The following is a 24,038-nucleotide window of genomic DNA, read 5'->3' on the forward strand; positions in this document are numbered from 1 at the left end:
GAAAATGGAGGAAAACAACCTTATTTATAGGGAAAAACGAGGGAAAAGATCAGAAAAAGGGTCAGAATCCGACTCGGAGTAAAACGCCTTTCATCGCGTAACGATAGTTACATCGCGGCGCGATGCTTATATCGTTGTGTGATATTAGCATCGCTGCGCGATGCTTTCAGAAGATAAAATCCGTACAAAATCCGACTTCCAACCAAATTGGGTTAGTCGAATATCCGTACTTATATATCCTTATTTTATCAGAATTAAATCTATTAAAAACAAGTGTTTTATCCGAACTAAAATCCTTAAATTTAATCTTTTCAAAAACATGGGCTTATAATATATTGTTGGAAAACTCTTTTCAAGACTCATCCAACTACACAATTATTAGACCCAAATTTTGGACCAAAATAAACTAAATTGGACAATTTTATATATTAGACACGAATAGGATTATTTTAAGGACACGAAATGAATTATTTTGAGTTTAAATGCACAAAATAAATGATTTTTGATTAGAACACATAAGAAAAGGTTTAAAATGGTCAAGACTCAGGGAAATTCACGGGACTCTTCAACTCTTCAGCTAACCCAATAATTAAAGACATGAAATGTACTCATCACTAGGTTTGGTTTTTGGGGAGACACAATCAGGTGTCTACAGTAGTATTAGAAATGTCAAAATTGCACATTAAAATGATACACAAAGACTTAAATAGATATATGTACAAGTATAGAATTAGATATTTTTATTAATAAATGCCAGTAATGTTACACTTTCATAAAAAAATAGAAATAAATAAAAAAATAAAAAATAAAAAAAATACAATTAGAAGCACAGCAACAGGCATTTCAGCAGCTCCACATATATTACAGTAGGAGCACAACTGCTACAGGATAGGCAACAGACAGCAGCAGGAGTGCGGCAACAATAAGTTCGACAGAATCACCCAAAAATACATACTCTAAATTATAAACTCTGAGATTTGATGGCCAGAGAAGTAATAGGAGGTAGCAGCAGTGGTGGCACCAGTAGGTAGCAATAGCAGTAGCAAAACTGGTGTGCAGCAGCAGCACAAGCCGAGTAGCACGAACAGCACCACCACCATCATTTTAAAGAACAAGGCTTGTCACTTATTGATAAACAGGTACAAAGTAAAAGAAACTCGTTGAATAAACCAGGAAGCTGAAACTTTCTCTGCTATTAATTTTGTTGTCACTTCTTCCAGCTTCAACTCTAACTCCAACTCCAACTCCAACTCCTTTGAAGATTCCTCATTGCAAGCCTCTGGAAATTCTTTTTATTCAAAAATAAGAAAAAATTAAATGAGATATTACCTCAAAGTACAATTTCAGCAAAATACCAAGCTTATTAAAGCTTTTGTCCCATACCCTTCTTACTCAAAACCACAGTATCAAGCTCCAATTTTGATAGAACATAAACAACATTGGAATTTCCTGTCATTCGATTTGGTAGACAATGAATTTATGTGCATTTATTCACAGTATACCCATTATAAACCCCATATACTCGAGAGCTCAACAAATATCAAATGTAAAGCATAAGGAATTCAGGATCATTCATGAATTTCAACATAGTTAATCGAATTTCACAAAATCTATTTCATAAAAAGCAAATGTGAACAAAATCACCCAAATAAAAAGTAAAAAAAAGAGCAATAATTAGAACAATACAATTATAGAATCACAAATTTTGTAAATTAATTGAATAAGAAAAGAACAAAAAATAGAGAAAATTACAGTGCAGAACCAATTTCCCTTCGCTCCCTGCAACCACTGCAAGCACTGTCGACCATAACTGCAGGCTATCTCCATCCAGATCACAAATTACACTGAAAATAGCCCCTGAAATCACTAGCCGTTGAAATTTCTTTAATAAGCAACTTAATTTAGTAATTATACAAGAAATCACAAAGCACCCAAACTTCAGTTACTTACAACACAACGTAAAGATATCAATATTATCATTGAATTTATAAAAGCATGCAATATTTACATCTGAAAATAGGAATTATATGAGCAATATGCATCAAATTAGATGTTCTAATGAAATAAAGATACAGTACAATTTAAAATTTCTCAACCCTAAAAATCGAAGAGAAAATTAAATTACCTTTTTGATCGGGTTTATGGCAACGCTTAACAAGACGAGCTCTGTCCTTGGCGAAATTTTTTCAAAAGATCTAGAATCAAACACTTGATCTATAGCATCAATTAATGAAGATGAATAGAGGAAAGAGAAAATTAAAATTCAAACCCTAAACCCCAAACAATTCAACTATTCTAGTTTCTGTCGAGAACCCTAAAATCGCCAGTAAATCCTAAATAAATTGGGGATTTTGATAGGATTGAAGATAAAGAGGAGCAGACAAACCTTGAGGGGAGAAGAGAGCGGGAAAACGAAGTTTATTGGGTAAATATGACAAACGGGGAACTTAAAATGGAACGGGTAGACGGTTTTTATACTTCCTCCATTCTTTTTTTATCGCTTCACTTACTAGTTTAGCAAGTTTACTTTTTAGGGAAAATTGTGTAGAACTATGCGGAAGATAGGCTGTTTTGTGAAGAGCTACCTTTTTTTTATTTGTTTACAACTACCCGAAAGTTTGAAAACGTTTGGGTAGCACTACCCATTAACGTTTTCCATCCAAAAAACCGTTAATGGGCCCTACATTGTACACGAGTCATTTTTTTATTAGATAAAAAAAAAAAAAAAAAAAAAAAAACTCAGCCACCCCAACCACCGTGAAACCCTAACCCCTACCCCCGGCCACCACCAAAATCCGGCCGGCCTCCCTCCTTAACCTCCGAAAACGGCCGGCCACCACTCCCAGCCCACACCACCAACTCCCCTTACCCTGAACCACCGCAAAACCAAACCAAAACCACCTCCACTCACCCTGAACCACCGCAAAACCAACCTGAAACCACCTCCACTCACCCTAAACCACCGAAAAACCACCCGACTCACCCGAAACCACCCCTGAACCAACTCGAAACCACCCCCCACTCACCCCAAAACACCGGAAAATCATTTCCCACTCACCTCAATCCACCTTGAACCCACCCTTACTCACCCCAAAACACCGCCCATTCACCACCATTTCACCACCAATTCACCACCCATTCACCACCAATTCACCACCCATTCACCGCAAACAGCAATTTGGCACCCAATTATTACTATTTCGGGCTTAAATTGCAGCAATTTGGCAAAGAGGAGAGAGAAAATGGGTGGAGCGTTGTTGGTGATGCTCTGGCTTCGAGAAGAAGAAAAGAGGAGAGAGAGAAGACGACTTGTAATGTAGGTTTTAGTGGCAGTGGTGGCCGGCCGTTTTCGGAGGTTAAGGAGGGCGGCCGGCCGGATTTTGGTGGTGGCTGGGGTATGTGCTAGGGTTTCACGGTGGTTGGGGTTGCTGGTTGGGTTTGTTTTTTATTTTTTTTATCCAATAAAAAAATGACACGTGTACAATGTGGGGCCCACTAACGTTTTTTTGGATGGAAAACGTTAATGGGTAGTGCTACCCAAACATTTTCAAACTTGCGGGTAGTTGTAAACAAATAAAAAAAAAATGGGTAGTTCTTCACAAAACAGCCTATCTTCCGGGTAGTTCTACATAATTTTTCCTACTTTTTATTGCATCAATTCCTTTTTTGGCAAATTATTACTTGTACATTTACTTTTTTACCCCTCTTACAATAACATCATAACCCACTTATTATTCTCCCACCTACCAAATTAAACCCCTTTATTTTAGCAACCAATTCTTTTTTCTAATAAATTACAATAACATGATAAATAGTTTTGACAGACTCTTGATAAATTCTTTCAATAGCCCACTTATCATTTGGATCTGCACAATTCAAACCCTAGTTCTTGAAGGTTCTTCATCTTCCTGACTTTTCTCATTCTCTCTCCTCCCTTCCTTCTTCAACAGCCGTTGTTTCCTCTTTCTTCCTCCTCTATTCCTCTTTCTCTCTCCTCTTGAAAGGATATGCGTCCTTGTTGCTCCTCTCTTCCTCGTTGTTTTTCCTCTCTTCCTCCTCCTAGAATGGATCTATCTCCCCTAAACGAAGCCCTCTTTGCGAGTGACGATGAAATTGAGCAGGGTTTCATTGTTGCTCTTGTTGAAGCTTTTGAAGAACGGGCTTCCTGGCCTAAATCGTTCTACATGTCGGGCAAAGGTGGCGACATTTTCAGCCAACGAACCTTTGCTGCGATTGGTAAAGTTCTCAGATCTGTTGAAGAAGAGGAAGCCGGTGAGAAATTACTTTCTATTGGCTCGATAGTTGGGGAAGGGGAGGTCAAATGCCATGCTCTTACGGTTGCCGGAAAGTTTGGGTCTGGTTGTTCTTCACAACAAGTGACTAATTTTTTTGAGATGGTGAATGATGCGAGTTCGGATCCTTGTAAAGGACTCGGATCTATTTCTGAGATGGGTGCAAGATCTGGGTTGGGTCGTGCTAACAAACCCAAATCACAGTCCTATACACGACCTAGACCTAACCAATATCCTAAGATGATGCCTAGGGTTTCTACTGCACAAATGAGAAGAATGTATGGGATTGGTGCTAAGATAACACCAATTTACGATGATGATGAGAAATATGAGTCCCACCCTGTTGGCGAATCTGATGCTTCCCCTGAGAGTAAGCGAATGAGATTTGGTGAAGCTTCTAATTGACCTGACAGTAAGCGAATGGAATTTGCAATGAGACTAACAATTTCTAATCTAGCCCTTTTTCGTTTTTTTTTTGTTTTTTTTTATACGAAGTATACTAGGTTGATTGGTGAAGTGTTGTTTGTGTGAATGCCAATGGATGCCAGCAACAAAAGTTGCTGGCCAAGGTGGTAGATTAATATGATGTTGCTGTTATGATTGGATTATGCTGTTGTTGCTGTTATGATTGGAGTATGCTGATGTTGCTGTTATGATTTGATTAAGCTAATGTTGCTGTTACGATTTGATTATGCTGATGTGCTGTTATGCTTGGATTAATCTGTTGTTGGTTGGTTATGTTTCATTGCCTATTGTTCAATGAAGGAGTCCCCTGCCTATTGCCTCATTGCCTATTGAGTATTCGGTTTTGTTTCATTGCATACTGTTGAATGCATGTTGTGTAGTGTTCAATGTTGCCTGATCAATGTGATCAATGTTGCCTGATGCGTGATGCCTTGCATATGAGGGACTGTAATTGACTGAATGATGTGTGTGAGCAATGTTAATTCTTGTTATCGATGAAAATATTTGAGAGAACTCCCTGTTTTCAAGAGAGTATGCATTGCATTGAGTCCCTCTGTTTTCAAGACAGTAACTGCAATTGCATTGTATCCCTTTGAAGTTCTTAATTAGTACCTCCTTGTTGCCTTTGTTAGTCCCTTTTTTTGGGTATTTTTCCCTAGTGGAATGAGTCCCTATTTCATTTTTTTCATGCCCTTTAATAATCCATATGATGAAGGGACTCAGTTGATTAAAAGTGGTCCAAACTATGATTTGCTCCAGTTTTAGTGTTGTGCACTTACTGTTGAGGTAACATGGTTTGGGCATCATTTTTTGAGAAAAAATGACACCCTGTGATGGATTAACCACCCTATGTTTAGTGTGACTTGGAAGTAATGTATGCATGCTTGTAAATGTATGTGCAAAAAAATAAAAGGTGACTTTCATATACAATACTAGTAATTTGGAAGACTTCATACAATGTTAAAGTTAGCTACAAATTAAGTCCCTTCACAAAATGTCTACTAACATGACTGCCTTAGACAAAAACTACAAAAAACAAAAGTACACATAACCAAAGAGGATTAAAATATGTTACAAGCTCATTGTGTAAACAAAATGTCGGTTATGTGTGGCAGTCCCTGTGCCTATTTCCACTATTAAAGCCTTGTAAATGCAATTTCCTGGAACACTTTTCTTAAGTCCCTTGAGACAGAAGTATTACTAGGTTGGGCAATACTGACATCAATCTGTCCATGTTCAAGGAAACTTAGACCTTAAACCATTAATTCATTTGGTACTTCTATTTGAACGGGCAGCTGTCTCATTCTTTCAAGCTTTTTCTTTCCATTGTGAGGGTTTTTATATCGATTTCCCCCATTTCCCTTAAGGATTTCCAGCATACAGTATTGCATGTGCAACCAAGTGAAATTCAAAGACTTTGGATCATATGTGTTGTATGCTTTTTCAACTACTTGTAATAACCCTTCTAAACTTCTTGGAAATTCCTTATACTGAATTGATTGAATGGCTCTGAAAAAACCCAAATCCAGAATATTGAGGTCTGGGCTTTGGGCTAGCTGGTTTATAAGCCTGATGTTGAAACCATCCAAAGTTGCAGCTTGTAAGAAATCTGTATCATTAGGGCTGATGTGGGGTCTAGCATTGTCTTATTGTATCCATATTTCCTTGCATGCTCCTAATGGCCATTTGGATATGGTTGCTGGAAGCATTTTATCAATTAACATTGACCTAATAACAGCTTTAGTAACTAATTGCAAAGCCTTTGTCTCAACTGTGCCTGCCACTCTGTTCTTTGAGTTTTTCTTTGTTGCTACCTGTTCTGTAAAAGAAAAACACCAATTTTTCCATCCTTAAATATTTCCCCATCATTACAAATATGAGGTCTAGCAGTCCCAGCCATAACCATAACCTTTTCCATGAAATTTTTACTCTGAGTTGCTCTGTAAGGGTCATCCTCCCACGGGAAAAGATAAAATCTTTGAGTCTTATCACTCATGTAAAACCATTTTTCATCAATATGCACCATGTTATACATTGCACTAAACTTAGGAAGTTCATTTACCGTTCCCGGAATGACACTGTCCATTATAAATTGCACTCTTTTAATTTTATGGTGATGCTGAAGTGATGGTTTTATGCTATTTGTATGTGCCCTAAGTATGCCATTTCTAAGCAACCTATAGACTGTTGTATGACTTAAGTGCAGTGCCTCAGCTAACCCTCTAATGGTGGTTCTTTTTTCAATTGGTATTGTTGCTAAAATTGTATGATCAAAGTCTAATCTCTTCCTTCCCCTTTGTCTTTTTCTGCTGCACACATCAATGACTCTATGTCCCCCAAACTGCCCCTTAGCTTTTGCCCAAATTCTTCCAATAGTTGTCCTATGTATATTATATTTGTATGCTAATTTTGTAATTGAACCCTTTGGTACTGATTTCCCCCATGGGCAGTACCTTTTTCTTTCTTGTGCTAGAATAAGTTCTTGAACAATATGTTGTCTTTGTTTATCAGTTAATTCAATTTTTTTTTCCATTTTTCTCTACTATGACATTATCATGTTATAACTCGAAAACTACAGTTGTTGGAATACCATTATTTTCTAATTCTAGCGTGAAATTCTAGCGTTGCCCCTATGCTTGATGTAAAATACCTATAATGCCCCTGTACTATCCACAACATCGTGCAGGGCTAAGACTTACTCTTGTTTAGTTCACCTTCTTTTTGCTTATCTAAACTTATATGATCTAGTTTGGTCTGGTCTGATATGGTCTAATCTGATCTGATTTTATTGTGTGATTTGACCAAACTTTAACCTTAAATGTATGATAATCTTTAAGGAAAAAATATATCAAGTGGGATCTTGTTAGATTCGTAATAATGTGTATTTTATTAATATGTAATTTTCATAATTTTTTCATTACAAAATTAAAGATATTAAGCGACAAAAAATTGCACATAAAATAATGATCTGATCAGAACTTATTTTTTCTGATTTGATATTATATGAACTTATTTTTTCTCATCTGATCTAATCTGAACTTATTTTTTCTAAAATACGTAAAAATAAGTTGAATTAAACAAGGCCTAAAAGTGTTTCGGTAAAAAATTGACTAACCGGGCCTTGAAGGGCTGCTTGTGGACCCCGGGGCGGAGCCTCTGACACCAAAGTTAGATGCCAAACAATGCTTATTTTGAGAGTATTTTGGGGGAGAGAGTGGAGGAGGATGGTCATCTTAGTGTAAGAGTGACCTCTTTTTACCTTTGGCCCCTTGAGGGGTATTTATGGTAGTATATGAGTGGGTATTGTGAACCCTAGTAGTACATATTGTAAGAGTGAACCCTAATAGTACATTATGAATATTTTATTAATAAATATATCTACTTAATTTCTACTCTGTATATATATAGTTGTAAAAAATTATACTGTATTGATTTTGGAAGGAAAAATATTATGACATTGAAATTATTTTTTAGAAGTAAAAGATATACGAAGTAGAAGATTTGAAATGATATATCACTTGAATATAATAATATAGTACGAAGTAAAATATTATAGTAAATTAATTAATTCCTAATTTGATTTAACAAAAAAAAATGAAAATTTTAGGCTTGGAATTTTTCTAACCAAAAATTGACAGTGTCATTTTTTATTTGTCTTTAGTATATAAGTATAGGTTACTATATATATTCCTCGATTTATATTTAAATATCCCACTTTAAATGTTACACAGTTCGCATATACTTAGACCAGTCAATTGGGTTGGTTGAGTTGGATTCTAGTCAGGTAACTCCGGGTCACGAGTCACTTTGGGTTGAGGAATGCTCAATCAGAACCCAAAGTTTTGAGTATGCTCAACCAAACGGGTTTAGAAAAAGTTTTTATTTAATTGATTTTGGCTAATGTTTAGAAATATCTGATTTTTCAAGTTTTCTTTGCTATTTATTATCGATTTTTTACTTAAACATTCTCACTAATATTAATTTTAGTCATTACGTGTCGAGGGAGCCTCATTTTATTACCTTTTGTTTATCAAAAGACAAAATTGTTTAGGGGTAAAAAGTGGGGATTGTTTAGGGATTACTTCAAGGTGGAATTATTTTGGGTGTAAAAGTTGAATTATTAGTTTTAACTTTTCTTTATTAATTAATTGAAAATTTGTAAGCCGTGTAATTGAGATATTAAGAAAAAAAAAATCCCTCTTTTTTTTTTGTAAGGAAAATTTGTTAAGAATAAGCCAACCTTTGCGTAGTTCGCTCAAAATAAGTCAACCTATTTATTAACTAAGAATAAGTTGATTTTTAAGGGGTTTTTCTTTAAATAGGTCAAATGACGCAATCTACCAAATAAGTTATTTTTTTATTTTATTTTTTCAATTAACTACGAAATTTTTTAAAAATAATTTTTTTTTTTCCACAAAAAAAACCATCCCTATAGACCTTGCCCCCCTCCCCCACGCCGCTATAGGCCACTACACGAATCACTTCCCCCACCCCGATCCCTTTCTTTTCTCCCTTCCCACCGCTGACCCTTCCCTGAACGTCGGTCGAACCCCTCTCTTCCCCACCCAACTCCTTTCTCTGCCTTCTCCCTTAACGAACGCTGGCCCTGCCTACCGAGACCAACTAACACTGAAACCCACCTCGATTTCCCACCCTAAGCTCTAAATATCACCATATTTTCCCAATACCCACTTCTAACCATCGAAACCACCCCTAACCACCGAAAACCCACCCACACCCCAATCAAACCCTACTCCCCGATTTAACTGATATGGAATTAAATAAGGGAGGGACGTGATGTGGCCGGCAGGGGCCAGGGGGTGGGGTGTTGTTTTATAGCCCAACAGGGGTCACGGGAGGGTATTACAAATATAAAGTTAATTTTCATTAAAATTTAAAAATGAACCAATAATATTATGACACGTGGCATACTTAACCTAAACAACCAATTACTCTCATAATTCTCATAACTAACAAGTCATGACTCATTTTGAGCAAATATCGTATAAAGGTCGACTTATTTTTATTTAATTAAAAGATTGACTTATTTTAAGCTAATCGCGTAAAGGTTAGCTTATTTTTAACAAATTTTCCTTTTTTTAATTGCCTCACTTTGACCAACACAATGTTTTATGCCAATGAGTTGAATATAATGAAATATTGTGTAGCTTTTATATAAAGTAATGAATTTTTTTTCATCTGATCATACTTAGATAAACTTAGTTACAATATCCTTAAAAAAAATAATAAAAAAAAAATCAACTATAATCTTTATACACATCTAAATTACACAGATAATTTCATCCTAAATATTTAATCTTTGCATTTCATTTTTCATACATCTTTTAACTAGCCTAGAAACCCATACTTAATATGAATTTTAATGAATCCAAACCCGTACTTAATAAGTTAATATGCAATCAAATATCCCCAAGGCGGACTTCGAAATAGAATCAAATGTGCCAAATACACAGGCAGAAGATATACAAAGTTAAAATTCACAAAAATGGTGGCTATTACTTGACAAGTACAGGATCAAAATACACGTCTCATGTCTGTTAGCAGCACCTTCAACACTAAAGTATGAGCTAAAGTTAAGTTCATTCACTCCAACGCTAACAAAAATACAGATTAACAGATCAGGTAAAAATAGAATCTTAAGATCAACCACGCAAGTCAGAAGTGGGCAACAACATCTGAGATTTCACCTAAAGTCATGTACCTTAAACATATTTCCCTCGATATTTGGGTTTGGATTCTTTGGAGAAATTCGAATCCCCATTTTCTCCCTGCTTGTAGCTAGTTGGAGCCGGAGCAAAGACAGCAGAATGAAGGTTGCCTTCTTCTAACCACTTCAAATGGTTTGCCTTAAAATCTAAATGCATAGCTTTAGCAGTGTCAGCAATTTTTTCAGTATATGATTCTACCTTCACCATCGTCAATAATACCCTGCTATAACGAAAACTAAGTATTTGCTCAGAGACAGCAACCAGTTTGAAACATGGATGTTCTGGAAAAGTGGGATCAGGTGAATCCTCCTCTCTTAGCACAGGATAGAAGTAAACAAGTCTTCCCCCCATTACAAGCATCCTAGCAGCTAGATCAAGCAGATCATGGACACATTCAACCAAGCTATATGCTGCAGTTGATGGTATGTGGCCTGCTCTTTTGTCGTCAGGAACTGTGTAAGGGCCCACCACACCCTTGAGTAACTTTCTACCACCAGATTTACGTCCCCCAGCACGAACACCATAAGGTGGATCGCAAATTATTGCATCAAACATCTTGCAAAGGAGCCAAAGCATCAGTTATTTGGAATGCCAAAAAAAAAAAAAAAAAAAAAAAAAAAAAAAAAAAAAAAAAACAAGTTGAAGGGTGGGGAGCAACTAGGACAGAAATATGAGCTATACTCCTTTTACTTTCAGGCAACAATATAATGGGAAAATAAAATGCATGCATGGAAATTTCCCAAAGTTTCTTCATCCCTTTTCCCTCCCTTTCATTCTTGTTCCAGAATAGTGTCAAATGACCATAAATCTTTATGTTACCTAATTTGTAGTACACTTTGCCATGCAGAAAGGGTACATGAAAGCAATTTGTTACCGAAATTTGTTAAACTACAAAAATGTATCACCGTACCAAGTTTGATGTACCAATCAGTATATTTTAAGTCATAGCTTGCAGAGATTGCAGGTAACACCAGTCCTTGTATTGTCATGAGATACATTTACACATTTGTGATCAAAAGAGGAACCAGCTTTTATTCACAGAATAATGGAAAAGAACAAGTACTTTGTTAAGGCATTATCAGGTACTGTATACTATTGACATATTCAGGTTTTGAAAAGTATCCACAGCTTGACAAACAGATTGGACTTCCATGAACAATATGTAAAATACAGGGGCGGAATCACAGGGGGCTAGGGTAGGCCATGGCCAGTTGGCCACCCCCTTGATTTTTGTATAAAATGTTTTTGTTTGCATATATAAACAATTCTTAGTAAGTAGATCAGTTGGCTTAATTTTTATAGAAAGGCATTATGAGTTTGTGACAAGGGTTCGAATCTGGTTGGACTCATATACTAGTATATTTTTTTAACTTCTTCATTTTTTGTTGTATGGTTGGTAGTACTCATTTTTAAGTTTTAACTCCTTTTGCTACAGGCCTCTAGTTAATATTTTTTAGCATGGTTTTTGAACTTGTATATTACAAAAAACTTTTTACAAACACTAAAATAATTCATGTCCACATGAATTTTGCATTCTGAGTTGGTTCGAGCATGTAAGACGGAGATCTGAGGGTGCACCTGTTCGAAGAGTGGAAGAGTGGGACCATGGAGGGGTTAAACGAGGGAGAGGGAGACCGAAAATGACTTGGTTGGAAGGAGTTAAGAAGGATATGAAGTATATGGATTTGCATGAGGATGAGGCATTGGATCGTAAGGGATGGAAGAGGAAGATTTTTGTCAATGACTACACGGAATAATCAAATTTGGTTCATGTAGCCAACCCCACTTATGGGATTAAGGCTTTGATTGATTGATTGATTGATTTAGCACCTTATTTTTTTGGAAGAAGGTCAAAATTTTATGTGTTATCCAATGAGAAATTAGAAATTATGTTGATATTATAAATATATATAGATGATATTGGCTCCTTTAATATACAATTTCTGGTTCCACCATTGGTAAAAGATGTCCACAGGGGTTTATATTTACCCTCAAGAGCCCACCTAGAAAAAAAATTAACATGCTCAGAAAATAGGGTTACCACTTATGACCCCATCAAAATTTAAGCAGAATCAGCTTACAGTAATGACAGTCACTACGCCAATTTGTAGGCTTTACATAAAATGTAATTTATTTTGGGGATGACTGAGAGATTCCATTAATTGGAAGTTGCAGCACTATAACAAGACTGTAAAACAGAAACCAATTAACTACAATACTAAACATCTACCCCAAATATTATCATTGATCATGAATTTTGCATTCAGCAGTGGATCATAAAGCAATTCAACTATGTTCACATTTACCCTGATCAAGAATTTCAAGAGGAATATGGAGATAAATATTCACATTAGCTGCTTCATGACACAAATATTGAAGCTGGCAGCAAGATACTAGGGTCATTGTGGAGGCTATTTCTCAGCCAGAAAACAAACATCAGCAATGATCATTTGTATACCAATTCAAGACAATAGAAAGACAAGAGAAAAAACAGCATAGCTTTATGATTACTGACTTAACATGCTCATTATGCTAATACAAAAGAGTACAACAGCCCAATATTTAATGTGGGCTAGAGCTAGAAATTCTAATCAATCATATTAAATTATCAGGTTTCAATTATCTGTGCATGCCCGAGTGTTCACACTGATATAAGAAATGCACACCATATAAGATTAAGAAAGTACCTCTTTAAGACCAGCACGCCATGGAGGAAGGTTATTATCTGCCCTCAAAAGGGATATCGGTTCTTGCAATCCATACTGCATATATTACATGAATCATAGTCACAAATACAAGGAAAAAAAGTGCCAGCACATAACGCAGGACACAAAATATCTTTAGATTTTACATATGTAAAAACAAAAAAAAGCATAAAGACAGATCTAGATTGGATAAACAATCGTGTGGCTTCAAATTCTAGCTTGCCAGATACAGTGGCAGCTTAAACATTTTGAAAAGTGAGCACGAGATCTTTTGATGCATGCAAATAAACGACTGCTGCTGTTTATCTTTGATGTGTCCAGATATTTTTATAGTAAGTTTAAGAATAGGAAGTTGTGATTACCTGCTTAAAATTACTCCAAACATTACGGTCAGGTCCTCGTCCATCGCGAACCACCCTTATATCTATGTCTGCACCCTAAAATTTACATCAGTGTCCTTGCCAGATAACCATAATGTAACAAAGAAAAAAAAATTAAAAAAGAAAAAGATAAAAACCCAATAAACTGCTACCCAGAAAGAAAAAAAAAAATCCCCCAAGTGCAAAAAGGACCAACCATTGTCATTGCACCGAAATGTGCGGCAGCAACTAGGATACTCCCAGTGCCAACAAATGGATCATAAACAAACTTCCCAGGGGCAGCAAGTCCTTGGTTGGCCATTAGAAATGCCATTTCAGCATCCATTGCAGTTGGTCCTATGTAAACTCGGCTTTTTAGCTGATATGTAGGCAAGAGCTTTCTGTCTGCTGCACCAATCTCTCGCCCAAAGAAGATCCTCTTTTCAACAATAGGTGGCAGACCATTATTAGCTTCATATTTATCGATTTCTATGAACCAAAAATTATGATCTGGATTTCGAAGATCCACTCGACCCTGAAATATAAAGTCAACATCTACAGTAAGTAGTATATCTTAAAAATCAGCTATCCCTAAAGAAAATATTAAAAGACCAGAAGATAGGGACAAAATTAATCTTATATAGAATTATGAGGCACAGAATATATCAGATACATTCTATATGCTCAAAAGAAAATGTGGATGTCAGTGAGCAAAAAACTGTGACATTTTACCTGAACAAAATGCCAACAAAATCAACCAAAACATAAGAAGTTTGAAAAGGGGTTATCTGTTATCAACTAAATTTCCCATCTGGTTGGGGGTCAACAACCACTGTAAACTTTAGAAATAGTATCCAAACAAACGGACTTATAAATTTCGAATAGAAGCTTCCTATCAAAATTACAAAATAATTCCTATACTGCTAAGATTACATTGATAATGGCATACATATTACTAGATGTGCTACATGGACCTGATACTAGGATAAACTGATAAAGCCACCAAAGAATTTTCTCAAAATTGCATGGTCTTAGGCATATAGGCCTAATAACACTAGAAACACGATTGTGCTTTACTAATCACAGCAGAAAAGTTTAGCTATATTAATCCTTCTTAAATATGAAACTTACACTAGCCAAGTTAAAATGGGGATCATCTGTTGATAGTGATACAAGTAGACATGGAAATCCTAACCCAAACCTAATGACCCGTCCCGACCCGTGACCCGAAATCGACCAATAAACATCGACCCAAAAATGACCCGAAACCCGAACTTGATCCGACTCGTACTCAATCCGAAAATGGAGTTAACCCAATCTTGACCCAACACCCAAAATTGACCCGACCTAAAGTTGACTCGTAGCGTTTGACATGAACAGAGCCGATACCCGAAATGTCTTGAACTAAAATTACCTTATAACTGAACTAAAAATGTCTGGTGCAAAAATGACTCAAATTGTTCATCTCCAACCGTACCCAAACTCATAAAATGAATTGATAGTTCATATTATAACATCAACAAAATACAAAATTATCAATTTGAGTTTGATCCACAAATGGAATAACCGAACATGACCCGACTCGATTTTGACCGGACACGAATATGACCCGAACATACTCGACCCAAAATGGTTTGACCCTAAAATACCCGACCCAAAATTGACCCGACCAGAACTCGACTCTATAACTAACCCGAGTCATACCCGAAACCCGAATTGACCTGAACCGAAATTACCCGACCTGAAATTGACTTGCCAAACCCGACCCGAATGACCCATTTGTCAGGTCTAGATATGAGCAACTATGACAACTAGTATATCTACAAGTAATTGATATTTATCAATGCAACTGCGTGGAGCAGGGGTTTATTCTCTCTTTGTTTGGTCAACGAGAAGGTGGTGAGGGTTAAGAAAAAGGGGTGCTTTTACAATCAAGATCAGCACTAGCTTCCCACACATGCAAGCTACATATGAGCAAAGGGATATATCAAACCTCCAACTAAGTTGACTTCCATGTTTGACAATACACAACATTGACCATTAATGTCTTTAGTTACCTACAAGTAGAAATAATAAAAAGTTGACTTTTAAAAGTACATGTCAAGGTGAATCTAAGAAGATCCCAACATGACTATATTTTTCCTTATATAGATCACCAAAAATGGCCAAAGGGGTGTGTTATGAAAAGTGTTGAAATGGACAATGAGTAAACCAAAACGGGAATGAGTAGAATGGACTCTAGAAGGGACAAAGATTAGTAGATTTCTGATAGCTAAGAAGCGCAGAACTGCTAATCAAGAAATATAAAAGCAATTAGTGAAGCAACTATACATTACATCTTTCTGAAGCCCTGGCAAAGTGTGGCCTCAAAATCATAGATTATATCCCTGGTTTTACTTTTTTCACTTGGTGAAGCATAAGGTGAGAAAGGAGTCAAGGAGATCATATATGTAGACCATTATGCTCCAATGTGAACTTTTACGAAGGATTCGAATTCAAGTCTGTTTCTTTGTATCTCGCTTTAGTTCGGAGAGAACCTTAAATATGCTCAATAGGAAAGGCAGATTGCAGATTTGTAGATCACAAAAAACTAAGACACCATGTGTCCTGTGGTTAAATGGTGACAACGCAAGCCCCCATTACTTAACATTGCAACATAGCTACTCAATTTCTCGGGGTAGTGTGGCTGGCATGGTTGAGTCATACTATTTTCGAAAATTGCAAGTTTCTAGTAGGAGTGCTAAGAGGCATAAGAAGAGATTCTACGGCAGGCACACAGGACAGCTCTGTAGCTATTTTGAGAGCCCTATGGTTAAAAACAACAAAAGTTTTGAGATCATGCTTCTCGTCAATTACTTTTGAGGGACAAATTATGGGATGGTTATAAAACAAAAGTTCTGAGATCATGCTTCTCGTCAATTATTTTCGAGGGACAAATCCTTTTACTTGGAACCAGATCAGATTTTCAACTCATGCTTACAGGCTTTACCCCGGAATGCCTCTAAAAGATTAACATGCTATCTGGGAGTCAAACTTAGTAGCTTCTCTGAAATAGGGAAGTTTGCTAAATTTCTACCCTTCTCATTTTGATTAATTACTAATTTCTTATTCCAGGGAAAGGGTTACAAATCTTATCATTGTGTTAAAAGTTTTATGACACTGCCTAACCATTAATTTACCAGTCCAGTAGAAGAGAGCTTAGAATTACATGATGGAGATATATAAAGACTTCTATTCCATAATATTTTTTTTAAGGCTATTTCACAGAGAAAAAATTGAAAGGCCGTCTATTTCTTTAAAATGGAAAGTCAAAGGCCAAACAGTGACTAAACAATTTAGTGTTTTGTCTTCGAAATTCTAAGGGGTGAATGGCTTCAATTACAAGATTTATATCAACATTACAAGATAATAAATATTGCAGCCTTTATCAATTTAAATTCTAAAATGATATTCAGCGAAATTCACTACATTATTAACACTTCACTGTGACATTGAAGGAAGAAATTCAGGCTCAAATAGCACTGCACTTGACTGCCCTAATGTACAAATGATAAGCATGAAAATTTATACTAAAATATACCTTAAAAGGAATGAAAGCTAGCCTCTGGAGGAGTTCTTTCTGCTCTTGGGTGGAAAAGGTCTTGCCAAAGCTGTCAATATTTATCTTGAAAGTATTTTCAGACGTCAAGTATGGCAACTTCCTCTCATCAGGATAGGCATTTACAGCCTCCTCTAGTTGTTCATAGCTAGTTCCTTCCCCCCATATCTCATACATTCCTTTTACAAGTATGCCTGCAAATTTTTGGTTGATAAAAGTGAAAACTATTGCATAGCTTTTACTGAGAGAGCTGACAATTCTCAAAAGATTCAAGTACATTTGACATTGCAACACCCTTTCTTTCACCTAACAAAACTGTTAGACTGCTTTGAAGAGAAGAACGTATTGATGGTATTTAAAATATGTTGCAAGTACAAACACGTAAAATTAAACCCATTATTCACAGAAAAACTAGCTATAGGTCGAGCGGGTAATTGCATGTAATACGAAATTAAAAGATTTTTTTTCGTACTTAATGCACTTATATATAAGTGGGGACAAATGATTTGATTATTTTAATGAGTGGTAAAATCTACTTCCTTCGTTTCAAGTTATGTGCAACATTTTCCAAAAATGGAAGTTACACATGTGCAACAAAGTAAATATTTCCATTTGTGGTAAATTTTTTTGTGAAAAATGACCAATCTACCCTTAATTAATTCCAATACCCCACATCAAATGAATAAGATTATATGTCATTAACATATTAACATAAATTAATTCATTCATAATTTAAACCCTAATACCGATCTCTCTCCTCCCTCGCAACCACATTCACCACCATCATCACCAAGTTTTCTCTCACTTCCCTCTTAGCCTCCACCACAACCGCCGCCACCACCACCACTACATTTCTCTCTCTTCTCTCACAGCAACGATCCCAGCCCGAAATCCCCCACCCAGCCGGCCGCCGCCACCCACAACCCCCCTAACACTTCCACTCCATCGCAACCGCCTCAAAATTCCCAGAAAACCTCCAACCAGCCACCCACCCAAACATAGCTTCTCGAGTCACTGGCCTTCTTTTCTCTTGTCAAAGTCGCCGTCAACTCCTTTTCCCCTTGTTATAGGCCCCGATCCTCCTCGAAACTGAAACCCTTAAAATTGATTAGGGTTTGCGGTGGTGAGAGGGTGTGTAAGGGGTGGTTTTGTGGTGGCAGCGAGTTGGTTGAGGTTGCTTTCGGTGGTTATGGAGGGATTTTAGATCTTGGATGTGGCTGTGAATTGGCTGGGTTCGGGTTTTGGATCTTGGTTGGTGCGAGTTGTCTGTGGTGGGTTTTGGGTGGTTATGGTGGGATTTCGGATCATGGTGGTGGTGAGAGAGTGGTTACGGTATGGGTGGTGGTGGTGAGAGAGTGGTTACGGGATGGGTGACTGGTGTTGGTGGTGTACTGGTGGTGTTCGGGTGGTGTCGGGGAGAGGATGGCAGTTGGTAGTGGTGGCCCTTGATTAATTAATTATCCCCCTTTCTCTCTCCTACCCTTAATCACACACCCTTTACTTTGTTAATCAACCATTAACAAATTTTGTCTTGGGAAACATGCAACAAGGTTTGTTGCACATAAGTTGAAACGGAGGAAATATAATTGATGATAGTTTATGAATGTAACAATCACAAAAATCAGTCTTAATTCCAAATATGGAGTGAGCTACATGAACCAAGATTTTATCCTTTGTACTCGCTAACCATGATCCTGCAAACCCAACTCCTTCATTTCCTTCAACACATGAACCAAGATTTTATCCTTCATCCCGAACCTTGACCTTCCTTCATCTTCCGACCTTCGTCTAACATGCCCAAACCAGACACGATCGGTTCTCCCTTATTTTATCCTTAATTTCCACAGCTCCAACTTTCCTCCTAATATCTTCATTTCAAATTCTATCCTTAAAGGTGGTCCCACACATCCATCTCAAACGCATCTCTGCTACTTTGATCTTCCTATTATGATCTCCTAGATGCAACATTCTGAGCCATATAATAAAGGTGTTCTAATAACCATCCGATAGAATTTTCCCTTTAACTTCAAAGGTATGGTACGGTTACAAATCTTACAATACCCTAGTTGTTGCCCTCCATTTGAGCCAACCAGACTTAATCTAATGGGTTACATCTAGGTCACTCCAATCTTCTACAAAATCGACCCAAGTTATTAAAAACACTAGCTCATGGGCACTTCCTTACCGTTCAATGTTACCCATTGAATTTTGTTCACCTTTGGACAGAAAAGAAATTTGCATATATTAGATGGTAATTCCTTTTCTTTTCAGGTGAAAGGTTGTGGGTTTGAGTCTTAATTGATTGATACATATTTAATGTGAGGATAATTTGAGTTATTAGATTGTTATAAAAAAAAGGCATCGACATATGCCAAAATAGCACTTCTTTGTCTTGAATTTTAGTAATAGTATAGATATGTTGAAAAGCACAAATTTCTCAACAAGTTTCAAAATGTTATTCTATAAATGGTGACGAAACTTCAATCATCCAATAATGAACCAGGTTTGTCACACTGTAGTTTTGACTTGATCAGCAAATAAATCATCCACTAGCCACTATCACATTCAACCTAATCTTCATTGTATACTATACCAAACAATTATCCCCAAACACCCAACATACATAAAGTATTTCTTTCAATCTAGAAATTTAGGACATGAGCTTCTTAATTTTCAGCAAAAAATACTCCAAGAACCACATAATCGTAATCGAAATCCTGAGGAAAAAAGAAGGTTGTTGTGTAATTAGACATTCATTTTGGGTTTTTTCCCCCAATTGCCAATAATCTAACTACCTGTTTTATCACACGTGCAATCAACAAAATGGCACCAATATTCCAAACAAAACTGAGTAGCATACAAATTATATCATTTTTTACAAAATAAACCCATCAACAAAATTCAATTCTTGAAAAGCCAAAGTACCCAATAAATGAAATCAAAACCAGAGAAATGGCAATAAATTAAACCCCACAAAAAATAAAAATAAAAAATAAAAAAATCTGCTTACTTCGTTTGGCGATGTTGCGAGCAATATCCTCAGAAGGGATATTGACGAAATGGAAGGGGTTATCAGGGTGGAAGTTTTTTGGTAGTTTCCATTCAAGTGAGTGGATTTCGCCATTGTTGTCCTGTGCAAAAGCTCCAAAAAGCTCAGCAAGAGCTTCAACTTCAGGCTTCCGATAATCTAACAACCTATGGAAGAATACGCACATATACCACATTTTTAACTCTCCTTCTCTCTGCTCTCTCACACTCCTCTTTTTCTGGCGATTTCAATGGTGGTTATTGAGGTTCAAATAAGGGTTTTAGAGCGTAGTGACTATTTTCATTCATTCCTAAAACCCAAATTTACTTCCTTTATGAAAGGGTCAAATTTGTAATATACCGGCAAAATCGTTATTTTATGGGTAAAATCGCTACTTTATTTTAAAGACTTGAACGGTGGAAAAAAGATGAATTTATTCACAACTTAGGCATTTGAGAAACATATTTCATTTATTAATAAGAGAAACTTTGAATTTCTCCCCGCTTACTCCCTCTAACATAATTGACGATTGGGTAAAATTGTGAGTTTGTGAATTTAGAGATGTTGATTCAGGTATATGGGTCGTGTTCAGTGAGGTCGAATCGAGTCAAAGGGTCTATTTTAAAGTTGAATCATGCTTAATTATTGTCGCAAATTTTAGCTGCATAATTGTGTAGCTAAGGTGGCTACAACACTAATCAAACGCAGCATAGGCATCATATATTAATAAAAAATGCATGCTACCTTTTTCTTCCTTCTTTCTTAACGTTCTTCCAGCAGTTTTCTTCTTTCCTTTTTCTTAGTTTTTCCTTTCCTTTTTTATGATTCTTTCTTCACTTTCATTTTCTCTCTCCTCTTTTTTCTCTTTCATTCGACATTTTCTCTCTCCTCTATTTTCTACATCATTATGGACTTGGTTATTATTCTTGAATAGATCATCAATGCAGGTTAATTTTTCAGTTGTTAATTTTTAATTAGTTTTAATTAGGTTAGACTTTGGCTGAATTTGTAATTGATTTTCTGTTTTTATAATTTGATGAATTTCAGTTTGAGGAATTTGATGAATTTCAATTGCCTTTGTGATGAATTTGATGAATTAGACTATTTCAATTGAATTTTTGAATTTTTGATGAATATTAATTTAATTGATGAGTTGTTGGTATTTGTGATGAATATGATGAATTTCGATTGACTTTTTGAATTTTTGATGATTATTGAATTGCTACATTTGTTATGAATTTGTTTGTTATTATGGTTTTAATTTTATTTATTGAGTTGCTGGTATTTGTGTATAATTTTTGGAAAAAAAAAATGAACGCGTAGTACTTTAAAGTTGAACATTTAGTACAAAATGAACCTTTAGTACATAAAAAATAAACATATTTTAACGATTCATTCTATCTTTATTTTCTGTTAATAATTATATACAATGAATTTGAATCTATATATGAATATATGTTAATCATGTTCATTTTTAACATACTGAATGTTCATAAATTTTTTTTGACGTGTTCATTACATATTCATTTTTTATACTAAATGTTCATTTTATTTAATGTGTTCATATTTTTAATGAAATGTTCATTTTATTAGGTATGGTCCGGCTATCCTATGATTGTATAATAAATTTTTATTTTTAATATACTAAATGTTCATAATCTTTTTTGACATGTTCATTTTTTATTACTAAATGTCCTTTTTTTTTTATGTGTTCATAATTATTTTTACTAAATGTTCATTTTTAAGGTCGTAGTCCAACAATTTTATGATTATATGATAATCATGTTCATTTTTAATATTTCATACTAAATGATTATTTTTTTTAACATGTTCATTTTTTATTACTAAATGTTCATTTTTATATGTGTTCATTTTTTAATTACTGAATGTTCATTTTTTTATGTGTTCATATATATTTTTACTAAATGTTCATTGTATAGGGCGTGGTGCAGCTATCCTAGCTACATCCAAGACTATTTGTAATTATTGTATCCATATGAGTTAAAATTTGAATCGGGTTTTTATGGATCCGATTGAATCGGGTTAGTCAAGTCAGATTTTGACACTACTAGGCCGTAAAACCACTTATCGTGAGCCTATTTATTATCCTCATCGGTTTTTTTATTGGTAAGTTTCTAAAATAAACATGATTTGTATAGGTTTGATTAATATTAACTAGTTTTGGGTTGCCCTGAGTATAACATCAAACACCAACTATCGTTGCAGCACTGCCCGCCGTCATCACCAGTTCGAGGTAGCAACCCACGAATTGCAACAAAATTAACCAAACCTAACTCGCGATTACGCGTTGTGGTTGATGTGTTTGTGGGCTAGTGCTGATCGCAACGGAGCTGGCTTTGTAGAGGGTGATTGTGCGTCTTGGCGCCGGCGGGGATGGGGGTTCGGGGGGGGGGGGGTCGTAGTTGGTGGTGAAGATGGTGGTGGGGAAGGTGGTTCGTGGGCAGAGGCTGGCAGGTTTTTTTTTTTTAAGGTTTTCTATTTTTTTAAAAAAAAAATTTGTAAGTTTTTCTTTTTTTAATTTTTTTTTTCAATTTGTCAACCAATCAAATGGTGACACGTGTCACCTTGGCTATTATAACAAGTTAGTAACCGGTTAAGGATAAAAGAAAGAGAATACACCCCAAAGTTCGGATTATTTAAAGCAAATACGTGAAATTTGGGATTATTTTTACCAATTTTTTCAAAAATTAATTCAATTGTTAGTATTTTTTTACAATTTATATTAAAAAAAATTCAAATGAATTTTGCATTGAATAATTTGGAACCGTGTCACGCTTGGAAAAACATCCTATATATATTTCGAATGAATTTTGCATTAAATAATTTTTCGAATGAATCTTGCATTGAATAATTTTGCATTAAAAAAAATTTCGAATGAATTTTATCACGCTTCTTAAAGGTGAGAAAAGAAGGATATCAACTAATTTGGAATAAAGGAAGTATATATTATAGATTCATTATTCTATTTAAATCTTATGACTTCTAAAATTCATAAAACCAAAATATTGAAATTTTATTATGAAGCAAAACATCCTAATTAGCGATTTTGTGGCGAACTATAATTGTAAATGAATAAATGTGGATATTATGTACAAAATTTTTAATGAAAACAACATATTTGAGGAATTTTGGCCTTATAAATTCCTTTAAATTAAATGTTTCTATGACAAAATTATCGAAGTTTTTCTCATGGCTGTGTACTTTCAATCGTATTCAAATTAGAGTTGTCAATCTCTAACACGACACGATAACACGATCGAACCCGGCATGATACGAACACAAAATTACCAAGAGAAATGCGAAGTCGACAAGACACGACACAACACGAAACCAACCCAAACACGATCCTTTTTGATAATATGCTAAAATTATTCAATTACAAAGTATCCTACATTCTAGATGATTTTGTTTTTTTTACTAATCATGTGCTGACAAATGTCCACCAACTTGTTATAACATGTTAGGTGAACGGTTGGGACCAATAAAAGCAAGTACCCCCAAAGTTCAGATTATTTAAAAACTAATTTTGTGCCCGGTCAATTGCCCGGGTTGTTGAGTACTCCCTCCATTTTGTATTAATTACAACACTAGGGTGTTCAAAAAGTTTAAGAAAAATTATAAGGAGGGGCCTAAAAGAGGATTTTTTATAATACTACGTATTAAGTATTGTTGGTAGGAGAGAGAAATGATTACAAAAAAAATTAATATAAGTGGGGTTGGTATGAAAGAAAATTAATAAAATATTTGGGAAAGTGGGATTAAGGAAGAGAGAAATTATAAAATAACTATATTAGGTTCCGTGCCATGCACGGTAATTTTAATTATTTATTATTAGTTTAAC

At 35.5% G+C, this 24,038-nt stretch overlaps 1 protein-coding gene and 1 long non-coding RNA gene across 3 annotated transcripts; both read right to left on the reverse strand.

Annotated features, from left to right (window-relative positions):
- Positions 1-658: 658 nt before the first annotated feature.
- On the reverse strand, positions 659-3,151 carry LOC110681799. Of its 2 annotated transcripts, none has more exons than XR_002503346.1 (3): positions 2,126-3,151; positions 1,753-1,866; positions 659-1,288 (listed from the first exon to the last, which is right to left on the reverse strand). It is a non-coding gene; the product is annotated as an uncharacterized LOC110681799 (long non-coding RNA). The 2 variants fall into 2 exon arrangements; XR_002503345.1 differs by having other exon boundaries at positions 660-1,288; positions 1,753-1,857; positions 2,126-3,149.
- A 7,097-nt stretch (positions 3,152-10,248) lies between these two features.
- LOC110681800 (tRNA (guanine(10)-N2)-methyltransferase homolog) lies at positions 10,249-20,513 on the reverse strand. Its single transcript, XM_021857923.1, has 6 exons — positions 20,159-20,513; positions 17,131-17,342; positions 13,768-14,085; positions 13,554-13,628; positions 13,174-13,248; positions 10,249-11,041 (listed from the first exon to the last, which is right to left on the reverse strand). Exons 1-6 carry the CDS (start codon positions 20,370-20,372, stop codon positions 10,481-10,483), a joined length of 1,455 nt encoding a protein of 484 aa, XP_021713615.1. The 5' UTR covers positions 20,373-20,513; the 3' UTR covers positions 10,249-10,480.
- Between the last annotated feature and the right edge of the window lie 3,525 nt (positions 20,514-24,038).

Source organism: Chenopodium quinoa, unplaced genomic scaffold (assembly GCF_001683475.1).
Source record: "Chenopodium quinoa cultivar QQ74 unplaced genomic scaffold, ASM168347v1, whole genome shotgun sequence".
Lineage (NCBI taxonomy): Eukaryota > Viridiplantae > Streptophyta > Magnoliopsida > Caryophyllales > Amaranthaceae > Chenopodium > Chenopodium quinoa.